The sequence below is a fragment of the Nothobranchius furzeri genome, chromosome 12 (genome assembly GCF_043380555.1).
Source record: "Nothobranchius furzeri strain GRZ-AD chromosome 12, NfurGRZ-RIMD1, whole genome shotgun sequence".
NCBI lineage: Eukaryota > Metazoa > Chordata > Actinopteri > Cyprinodontiformes > Nothobranchiidae > Nothobranchius > Nothobranchius furzeri.
In genome coordinates this window covers 57,903,808-57,915,837 of record NC_091752.1, presented here as the reverse complement: position 1 = coordinate 57,915,837, position 12,030 = coordinate 57,903,808, and the positions used below count along the sequence as shown (strand labels likewise).

Sequence of the window (12,030 nt, the reverse complement as noted above, 5' to 3'; positions counted from 1 at the left end):
GGGTGGGCTCCACTCACAAAGACGAGATGAAAAACCAATGAGAAAAAAAAGCACTTTATTTAAAACCACTGTTTGTGGATCATGTCTCAAACAGAAAATAGATGCGTTTGTGGTTGTTGATGGGATCAGGATGAAGACAGTTTAAGCTCTGATCAGATTTTTCTACATGAACTCTAAGCTGGAGGGATCCCCCGTCTCTCGGCGATGAGCACGATGTTTAAAAAAAAAGAATAAAAATTCCAGCACGTGTGTCTGAGTGAGCTTGGCTGTGCCACCTTCAGCCTCCTGATTCCCTCTGACATGTGTGTGTGAAGTGTGTGTGTATGGGTTAGCCTAAGTGCTCATAATTATTACCTGCTATCAGCCCCATGTGTCAGGACATTGCTGGGATCACACAGCAGTATAGGGTGACATGGCTGCAGACACGAGTGCCCCACACAGCCTGGTCCCATTAGACGCCGTTTCCTCCCAATCACACAGGCGTCTCTCTGATTGGCTGCTTTGATTGATATGTGTTTGGTGTGCCGGGGTCAAGGCGCGCGAGGTCGAGTAGGGGTCACTGGACGTCATTTGCTAACATTGAGATCTCGCTGATAAACGAGGAACTTTTCTGTAGCTCATCTGAATTATACAAATATAAATGAACCCCTTGCTCAAGATGCAGCTTTAATATTTTAGTTGTGGTTTCTATGAAAATAGAGCTAAGGCTAACTGAGAACCCTGTAATTCCCCCCAGCAGCCCTCAGACTTTACTGCGGTTGCTTCAGTTGGGCTGGGGAGTGAAACCGATCATGAAACATTCAGATCAAAGGACGTTCAGGGTCAGACGGATAGTTCAGAGTGTAACAATGGGCACCTGTCAGTCACCTCAAACAGAGCTGCTGTCAGCAGTTTTCATGGTCAATGATGTCATCTTTGATAGTTTTCACCCCAAAAATGAATTCATTCAGATTTTTTTATTCTTTAACTGAAGCATAACAGCTTCCCTACGGCTGTGATTCAGGAGGTAAAAACCTCCACGTCATTTAAGTGGATAACAACTTTATTGATCCCCGTTGGGTCATTTGGATTTTGTGTGCATTAAAGCTCGACGATGGTGTGTTCAGGGACCTGTAAAAATGTGAGATATCTTTGTATGACTCATCTGCTGTTTTCATTTCATTTGATGACTTAATTTCAATGTCTAGCAGGAGGACCTGATGACATGATGAATATTCAGCCTTTCTAATCGTATCGTTAGAGCTTTATTTGGCTTTTTCTTCCTCTGATTAGCACTTCACACCAATATTTATACGTTACTATGAAACTTTTTTATTTAAGGTAAATGAAAATCCCAAAGTCCACTGTTAAACAGGTACTGTGTGTGTGAGATTTTAAAGCAAAGATTATTTTCTCATCAGTGATTTTTCTCTGAGTAAAATAATTTTTTCACTTCTACCTTTATGTTTGTCTTCATAACTAAATCTTAGATATCTAAATGTGGATCTGTTTAGCATAACTGTATTTTGTGCAAATTTTGAGCATGAAACACGATCTAAAGCTCTTCGGTACTAAACCAAACCGCAGCATGAACAATGATGTGCAGTAGATTTCAGCTCTGACCAGTCATGTTTTACACTCACCTGGTGTTTAAAGTTGGTTTGTTTGTGTGTTTGGGCTAGGACAAGATGTTGCGAGTGTTTGATCCCAGAGCCCAGCTGACACCTGTACAGGTAAGTTACTGAGACACAAAGGCAGCGGATCCTGGAAGCAAAGGTGTTGAAAGGTGTGGGTCACTCATTTAATCAATACATGTGCAGAGGCCTCTAGTAGGAACTAATGCATTGTGAGTTGTTCTCTGGGGAAAACAAGCTCCGGTGCACCTGTTTGAGGAAGTAGAAGTTGCCACATTAGAGAGCTTCAGACGGCAGGAATTGGAGCCTTATTTCCTGACATTTGGACATCTCGTCTCTGATTGGCAAATGGAAATGTGACTGTACTACTTATTCCATTTGCTTTGCAACGTTAATGTTTCACTTCCACAAATATCACAAACCTGGAGGAGTTCTGCTGCGTGGTGGGGTTGCTAATGTCATGCTGACTTGGCAGAGGTCACTCTGTCAACTGTCTCCTCCTCATGCTGACTCTTCTGCACAGTATCTGCACATGAGCTCTGCATGCAATCTTCTCACTGGCCAGAGGGGGCGTGTGAACCCTGGCGTGTGTCCTCCTCCAGGTGAGTCAAATTAAGCACCACCAGTGGCTTCCTAATGCATGCAGCAGGAATTCAACCAGGGTGTGACAAACTGAGATGGCAGACGCAAGCAAACAATTCAACTGTGAGGAGAACTTTTGATCTTGACAGGCTATCGGTAAGCTTTTGGACTGATTCATATGGACTTGTGTCTGATCCAAACACTTTACTCAAACTCAAAGAAAACAAACTTTCTCCCAAGAGCTTGAGGAGGTGACAGTTGACAGAGCGACCTCTGCCAAGTCAGCATGACAGCTAATGCTAATGGTTAGCTTCTACTAGCCGAGATGCTGTTTCTGGACTTAAACCAACAACAACCTTCCCCGTCGTGGGTCAAGATGGGTGAGTCCATGAATGTAAAGTGACAGTGTGACGTAGATCTGCCAGGCTTTATAAATCCTAGGGTTTTACTGTCCATTTTCTATCAGAAGCTAATGCAGGAGATAGGTGTTGGAGACTATTTTCATGTTCAGCCTCCATGAAAAAATTAAAAATGTTTTTTTTCAGTGTTCCATGTGTGTTAAACACCTTAGAATAATTACGTTTTCATTATTTTTATAGTGTTGTTTACTTGGGATGGGTACCTTTGACATTTGAATGGATTTGGTACAAATTCCCGGTACCTAGGAATCGATACCGGTACTTAGCGGTACCAATTTTCGATACTTTTGAGTGTTTATTATTTTAATTCTCTTTTATAATTAAATATATATATTTTTCTCAATATATAACAATATTTGATAAATATCACAATAAATAACATTCAACAGTTTGTATTAACATCGTCCTTGTAGTTTTATAAGCTGATAATTAAACTGAAGCAAACATCTTTACTGTGAACTAAATTTACTGTGTATCTTCATTCCTTTTGCCATCCTTTTTCATTTGATTTTTCATACTGGGAAGTTAGAATTTCCGAGGAGAAAGCGAACGCACCATTAGCTGATAACAACGGTGGCAATGGAAGCTAACATATCAAGCTAACGTTATCTTAAACAGTTTATTTAGCTGCTGGATCAGATTAAAACGATGATGCCTCACACTTAGATCGTTGTCACCCGTCGCATTTAGTAAAGTGAAGCCAAACTTTAGTGCGCGTTCATGTTCTTCTAGTCGGAAATTTGGAGTTCCGAGGAGAAAGCGAACGCACCATTAGCGAAATGGAAACTAACATATCAAGCTAACGTTATCTTAAACATTTTATTTACTACCGGAGCAGATTAAGATGAGGATGTCTCACTTAGATCGTTGTTGCTGGTTTCATCATCACCCAGTTACCCATCACATTTAGTGAAGTGGACCCAAGCTTTAGCGTGCGTTCTTTCTACCATGCTGCTCTGTTTACAACTGGCTCGCAGCGAGCGACGACATAACGCTCTTGCGCATGCGCAGCTGTCTAGGCAAGTTCTCGTTATGAAGGACGGGTACCGAAACGAGGCACCGTTTGAAATGACGTGAATCGGTGCTCGGTCGGTACTATGGAATTCGGTCGGTGCCTTAAAAAGTACCGAATTTGGTACCCATCCCTATTACAGTCCTTCCTTCAAAAATGACCTTTCCCTTCATTTCATCTAATGCATGTAAATATGAGAGAGATGAGCTCGGAACCGTGACCATTTTTTTGTTACTTACCACGAGGATATATTCTTTTCCGTGCTGCATCAAGTAAACATGTTGACGGTATCCCATAGGCTCACCACTGACCACTCAGTGACTCATCTTGCACTGATTTATGCACGTGGAACACATGGCGAGTCCCTGCTTCCCACGGTACCCGTCCCACTCTGAACCTTCCCTTTTCTAACAGCTGATAATGTTAAACTCTCACTAACGACCATCGGCTCTGAAGCAGCAGGACTCCGCTCTGCCTCGACCAGCAGCACCGAGGCGTCCAAGAGCTTCCTCTCTTTAGAGCCCAAATTCTCACACATTTCTGATGCGGACCTCCCAGGGTGTTTTAATTAGCAGGATGCTCAGCCCTCCTTGTGGGCTCACTGGTTTGTAAATATGAGAAATCCTATGAAAACACGACATGCCACAGCATATTAAATATTGCATCACTGAAATACCTACATGGCAGCGAGAGGGAGCATATTTGTGTGTTTGTGTAGTGTGTACATGCAAATGGATGTGCTCCACCATGCACCCTTTATTTGATTTTACACTTTGGAGATGCTGTTAGCATCAAAACTCCACAACTCTGCATGCTCTGCCTATCAAATGAACCGGGGCGATTCAAATTAAACTGACCTGAAGCAGCATGTAAACGAGTCTGGATCAGGCAGGTAGTGCGCCTGTTTTCTGTAGTGATTACATCAAAACAATGGCACAGTAAAGGTTTCAGCAGAGGGGTGGGGGTTCGGGTGTGAAGATCGAGGATTTTTAGATGCGAGTCAAAGCGTCAAATCAGAATCAAAGGAGATAAAATCCAGAACAAATGCAGCGAATTGAAGAAAAACTTCACTTCTTTATTTGTTTTTTGAATTTGTCAGTAAAATTGCCTTGAGCTGCTTTCATACAGAAGAGAGGCAGTCAACAGGTCCCTGACGTCGCTAATTTGCTTCTCATCTTTGTTTATCAGACCTGTTGCTGGCATTTGCTGCATTTACTAATTATTTAATTTAGTAGAGAAAAAAAAGGGAATCATTATTACATCAACTAATCTTTTCTCCTGTCATGTCTTAAACGTTACAATGCAAGAGTCGATTTGGGCAAACGTGATGCGAAACGCTGATGAACCACGGAGCCAAGTTTTCCTGCTGTCTCTGATTTCTCCTGTTTTCTTTTCAACTCTGATCACTCTCTCTGCTCTTGTTGGCATGGAGAGGACAGAAGTGTACAGATGTGAGTCAGCACTCGTCCTTTTTCACTCAGCACGTGACCTCAGACCATAAAAAGTTACGCCACAGATCAAAGTTATTAGAGGGTTACTTAGGCCTTTGGTTTTGAGTTCTCGTCGTTTTCCTCCCTCTGTATCTTTGAAGCACACGCGGTCTTGCTACGAGCAGCTTTGGTTTAGAGGTTTCTGAGAGCAGATTGAAAGGAGCCTCACCCTGACAGCTTTCAGATGTGTGACTGTCTGGAGAATGAGGGATCCAGAGCACCCCATCTGCTGAAGAGCAGCTGAAAGGGTGCATTTGGGCTGAGTGAAATGCAGCATGAGACAAACCTTCTGTTTTTTTTTAAACACGATTCTGCAACGTCCTGTTTGAGCATGATGCACAGAGACTTTGACAAACTTTCTCTGTCTTGTGTTTCAGTCTGGGGTTTTTCTCTATAGATGGTTACTGATGGTAGGGAAAGGGTCAATGTGGTCACAGAGGGAATTGAGAGTGGCAGAGAAATAGCCTAGCATTTTTTGAAAGTATAACTACACCAGGAGGTGTGTTTGGCTTCTTACAAGAGCTACAGTTAGTTGTCCTCATCAGGAGAAGCCACAACTCTACTCTGATAACATTTCAGGGAAAGAAAGCTGGAGCTCATTAGAGCGAGGCAGAGATTCCTCCTGTTGTTTAAGAATAAAAACTTCATTTTCTATCTCTTTAATCTCTTTGAAATTCCCCAACCACAATCTGACTTGGAAGCAGCTGCCGGGTGTTTCAGCAAGCTTTGACATCACACATCTTAAAGGGTAGACGGTCCTTAGATTGGAGACTGTTCAGGGATCAGGCCTCTGGGTGGGGAGGTCACGTGCGTCCACTGGTGTCCTGGTTCCACCCGAAGCAGCAGGATCTGGCTCATCCCTGCTGCCAGCTCTGAACTGGGTTCTCTCCTAGTCAGGTGGGGTAAATATAACCCCTAATTACAGTGCTACTCTGGCTGTATTTATGGGAAATAGGACTGTACGGGGAAATTAAGGTCTTGGAAAGACAGAAAAAGCAGTAAATACTGCATCTGTAATCAAGGCAAGTGTTGTATTTACATAGTTGGCACACAAGAGGAGAGATTGTAGATGTGGCGGCCATTCTCTTTTGCCAGCACCGACTGCAGGTTGACGTTGAGACTGGAGTTGTGTTTTGATGTTTATCATAATGATTTAATGTGGAGGCACTAATTTAACTTCAAGACAAACGTAAGAAAGACCAGATGCGTAAAAAAAAAGGAGGTTTAGTCTCTGTGTGACTCCAACATAAACTTTACCGGTGAAAACTTTTTATTTGTTTAGGTAGAAAACGCAAACTGTGTAAGATAAGAAAAAAAAAAAGCTCAACCGCACCTATTCTTGGTTCTTCGCTCCCTGCCATAACATCTCGAAAATGGCCTCTACAGATATGTTTTTGTGTGTTTAAACCTCCACTCTACTTTCTGGACCACAGAGCTGTGCAGAAGAACAGGAACCGCTGATCCAGTCCTAATGAGACACGCGCCTTTGTGGACATTTGTGTCTCCTTTCCACTTGCCTGCATGTTTTGATCCACTTCCAACGTCTCTGCCTTTGCTGAGTGTGTGGGTCTGTACTTTAGTGTGTGTGTGTGTGTGTGTGTGTGTGTGTGTGTGTACACCATGTGTGTTTCAAATTACAGTGCTGAAAATACCCCTCATAGTTTTGGGCCACTACTGGCCGTAGAGCTGTCGATCTGCGGTCGCTGGGAGAGGAGGGCTACTGGAAAAGGGAATAGTTTGCTGGACTAGGGGCCAGATTCCTTTTTTCCAGCTCAAGCTTCTGCTGCTCTGGGTGAAATTAGAGAGCACCGTGGGCTGGAACAGGTTTAGATTTGATGAGGGAGTGCTGGGCAGGGCCAAGGAAAAGCACAGCGGTTTCAGTACTATACCATCTCTTATACCCGGCCATAAATTACACAGTCAGAACTTCCTGCTAGGTGTGCTCTCCATTCCATTCTTGTGCTGCTCATTGCAGGCAGAATAAATAGGATTTATTTTGATTTGTTGTTTGTTTATGTCTTTTATTTCCTATAATAGGTTTGAAAATAAATAAATACTTATTCTTGCATTTAAAAATTTGTGGACCTGGAAAAACTGGGATTGGGAACCTTTGTGTGGATTCTGGACAAGCACTATCAAATTCTCTGTGGCTGAATGGTCACCTTATTTACTGATTCAGCTCTAGATGGGCAGGTGTGAAAGACAAACTTTCAGAGGTGACAAAAATCAGATACTTTTATTCTGAATTTTGCATCTTCTTGTGCAGCTTAGTGCTGGGGCCTCATTTATAAAGCTTGCTTACGTACAAAACGGGGTTAGAAAACTGCGTGAGCAACTTTCCACACAAACTTTGGGATTTATCAAAGAAAACATAGCAGAAAAATGTGAACTTAGTCGCATGCAAGCGTAAGCCAGGTCCTTAGTCAACTTAAGGTGACTAAGGACCTGGCTTATGCACATTTTGGACATGGAGAGCACCTGCAGTGCTGCTGCTGAGAACGATAAAATTATGAATTCCAGCAGCATTATCACTTGTACCACTTGTATCACTTCATGTTCACACAGAACTTCGGTCGCCGCTCGGTATGCCTTGTTGGACGCTTCTTCCAGAGTTACTGGGGGGAAACAACGAGATTTGTTTTTGCTTTATATTTTAATGATGGACACATTTGATCTGTATTAATAAAAGGCTGAAACGTTGTCAGTCTTCTCTGCTTGGTCAGTTCTCTGGCATGCTTGCCGGTCCAAGTACTGCTGAGATCCTAACAGTGAGCGGTGGGGGATCAGAGGTGCCAGGGCCTCCATCAGTGGCAGACACACTCTGGCAGTGGCAAAACATCTTTTTTCTTTACTCCGTCTTCAGATTGGACCATTTTTTTAATATCCGCCACAGATCTCTCTGAAGAACTCACAGCATTGACGGCTTCAGCAATGTTGTGCCACTCTGTGGATTTGCTCTTATTTGTTTTGTAAAAGCACTTCCTTTCATTTTTCCACCTCACTATTACGTCCCCGGCTCTCTAGGAGAGATGAGGAGGGGAGTAATAAAAATAGTGTGTGGGTTAAATAATAAACAACGTGCTGTGTCACTTAAAAACAAAGGATTTTATTACAAAACGCTGGATATTTACAAAGAACCTAAAACCAATTCTATAAACAAAACCAAAGGAGCAGTATTCAAAAAGGAGATAACGTAAAGCGCCACCCCTGAAGGGGGTGGGAAGAAAACCGAGAACAATAATAAATATAGATTCAAAAGGGGAGATCCTAAAGTCAAAGTCAAAAGCCGTTCCGTGGTCAAATTATCCAAACAATCCACCGCCAAATCCAAATACTAAAGAGTTATCTACCAAATTCCAAAGAGCGAACCGAGGAGAAGAGAATAGCCCAAGCTGTTCCCAGTCTGCACTATCCTTGACCTTCTCCCCGAACTGGTGGCTGGAAGCAGCTTTTAACAGCTGCCAAGTGATTTCTGTAATTGACAGCTGGGGACCGGGAGACGGGCGAGGCAAAGGCCACTGAGGCCATCTTGTGGCCGAAAAGGGTCACGACACGTAACACTCACCCACAAGTACCTCTATTTCTGCTTCAGTGAAATTGCACTTCCTTAATCTGCAGTCGCAATCTCAATGGTGGAGCGCTGCAACGAGCCGGCTTATGTATATGCATGAGATCCACAAGACACTTTGCATTGACCATTTATGGCAGAAAGTGGGGGTGTTGAGGGTGGGATGTGATTCAGAAACACCTGAGAACATTTCTAGGTAGAGTGTGATTTATAAAGCAGAGATTGTGTGAAGCTGTGCGTACTCCATGTTTATAGGTCACAAACCGACTTGGTGTAAGTACTTTTTTTTTTTTTTTTGCTGAGCTTACATAGGGTTTTAGTAAGGATTCTATGCAATGTTTTATAAGTGAGACCCCTGATCCTTCCACCATTAAATGTTGAATATGGAACAGGGACATTATAGCGACATCTAGTGTTTAGAGGGGCATCAACAGAATACTTTTTTAAATTCATGTCAATTCAATTCAGTTCAAGTTTATTTAAAAGCGCAAATCACGACAAGAGTCGTTCAAGGCACTTCACACAGTAAACATTCCAATACAGGTCAGTTCATTAAGCCAGTCAGTAAAAAGTTTCCTATATAAGGAACCCAGCAGATTGCATCAAGTCACTGACTAGTGTCAGTGACTTTACAGCAATCCTCATACTAAGCAAGCATTTAGCGACAGTGAAGAGGAAAACTACCTTTTAACAGGTAGAAACCTCCAGAGGATTCTGGCTCAGTATAAGCAGCCATCCTCCACGACTCACTGGGGATCGAGAAGACGGAGCACGCACGCACGCACGCACGCACACACACACACGCACGCACGCACGCACACACACACACACACACACACACACACACACACACACACACACACACACACACACACACACAACATATATACCAAGTAATGTTTCTATGGTTAAATTGTGATTTCTTAGTAAATACTCTATTTAGTGAGAGATAAACTTTATTTTATTTATCCTAGTGAATCTATTGTTAAATGGGTAAACTAGTAGTAGCACATTCAATGTCAAAGAAAGTAAAATGTTATTATCAGGAGAGCGAGAGTGTTTAAGATGTTAGAAGCAGTGTTCAAGTGATGGCTCCCTCCATGAGGCCACCACAGCTCAGCAGAACACTATTGTAGACTCTTCTGGGGAGAGAAACACTTGTGTGGAAAGTGGTCAGTGTGTCCTCCAGCAGTCTAAGCAGCACTGAGATGTAACAAGACTAGAACAGACACAAGATTCTTATCTGAGGCCATGAGAATATCATTTGTAACTTTCACTAATACAGTTTCGGTGCTGTGATACTCTCTAAAACCAGACTGAAATTCCTCAAACAGAGCATTAGTGTTTAAATGCTCACATATTTGTTCGGCCACTATTTTCTCCAGGACTTTGGATAAAAATGGAAGGTTAGATATTGGTCTATAATTCATCGGGTCGTATGGATCCAGAGAAGGTTTAAGTAGAGGTTTGATTACAGCAACCTCAAAATCCTGTGGTACGTATCCATTTAGTAGATTGATTACAGATTGATTATATCTGGAATGGAGGCAGTAACCAAAGGAAATGCATCTTTAAATACGTTGGTTGGGATTGGATCTAAAATGCAAGTTGGACGTTTAGATGAAGCTAATATTTTTCATAACTCTGAAAGCTCAACTGGATCAAAACATTTCAAACACAGATGAGGTTCTATAGTTACCTCTGATGCTGCCTCACTTACTGAGGAAGAAGAAATCGTATTAGGGAGGATGCTAATGATTTTGTTTCTAATAGAATTAATTTTACTCGTGAAAAGTCCCATAAAGTCGTTGCTGCTGAGGGCTAAGGGAATAGATTGTTCAGAGCTGTGTAAGTTTGGCAACTGTACTGAAAAGAAATTTTGGATGATTATTATTCTCCTCAATTAGTGATGAAAAATATGCAGTTCTAGCTTGTTGAAGCTCTTCTAAAGGCACAAAACTTTTTTTCCAGGATAAGTAGGACTCCTCCTGGTGTGTAGAGTGCCATGTTCTCTCCAATTTTCTAGAGTTATGTTTTAAAGCTCGTAAATGAGAATTAAACCAGGGAGCCAACTTCCTGTCCCTAATTACCTTCTTTTTAAAAGGGGCTACATCATCTAATGCCACACGTAAAGAGGAATTAAGATGACGAACTAAGGCATCAATTTGTGAGGGGCTAGAACTGAAAATATTGCCCTCTGCTACGTTCCTCTGAGATGCAGAGGACAGTAAAGATGGAACAGTTGATCTAAAAGATGCAACAGCATTGTCAGGTAGAGACTGACTACAGTGAAATTTACTTTCATGTCTCAAGAACTGTTATATAAAACTCAAAGGTTATCAAAAAGTGGTCAGAGAGGACTGGATTATGTGGAAATATTATTTCCTCACACTCTATGCCATAAATCAGCACAAGATCTAATGTATGATGGCAGGAGTGGGTGGAGCTATGTATTCTTTGGGTAAAACCAATTGAGTCTAAGATATTACTAAAGGCTACATTGAGGCTATCATTTTCAATGTCCACATGAATGTTAAAATCCCCCGCTACAATGACCTTATCAGTATTTAGCACCAAATCAGATAAATAATCAGAGATCTGATCCAAAAACTCAGAGTAAGGGCCTGGTGGATGATATAAAACTACAACTAAGAGTGGTTTTACAGTTTTGCAATCTGGATTAGGAAAACAAAGAATAAGATGTTCGAACGAACTGTAGCTATTAATTGGTAAGGGATTGATTAATAGGTCTGAATGAAAAAATGGTTGCTACTCCTCCTCCTGGCCCTGTACTTCGAGCAATATGATGATTTAAATAATTAGAAGGAGTCGAGTTGTTTAAACTAAAATAGTCCTCCTACTGCAGCCAGGATTCTGTGAGAGAGTAAAGAAATCTGGTGATCACAAATCAAGTCATTAACTAACAAAGTCTTAGAAAAAATAGACCTAATGTTCAATAACCCACATTTAATTTTTCTAGTTTTCTGCTCAGTTGAATTTGTTCTAATATTTATGAGATTTCCATGGTTTGCTTTTTTAAGCCTGATATTTAATCTGTGTGATTTTGGCCGTGGGCAGGACACTGTCTCAATGGGGTAGTGGGTGGGTAACAGTACAGAAGCTGCAGAAGGGTGTGTTAAACTACGACTCTGCTTCCTGGTCTGGACCCTGGGTTGTCATGGAGGACTAATAAAACTGGCCATGTTCCTAGAAAGAAGAGCTGCTCCATCCAAAGAGGGATGGATGCCGTCTCTCCGCATCAGACCAGGTTTTCCCCAAAAGTTTTCCAATTATCAGTGTAGCCCACGTTGTTTTCAGGACACCACCTAGACAACCAGCGGTTGAA

At 42.0% G+C, this 12,030-nt stretch overlaps 1 protein-coding gene across 1 annotated transcript in view; it reads left to right on the top strand.

Annotated features, from left to right (window-relative positions):
• Positions 1–12,030, top strand: part of coro7 (coronin 7) — a 155,529-nt gene that overhangs the window by 11,220 nt on the left and 132,279 nt on the right. Inside the window, exon 7 of the mRNA XM_015945575.3 lies at positions 1,662–1,712. Coding sequence (XP_015801061.3) covers positions 1,662–1,712 — 51 coding nt within the window. The remainder of the gene's footprint in view (positions 1–1,661; positions 1,713–12,030) is intronic.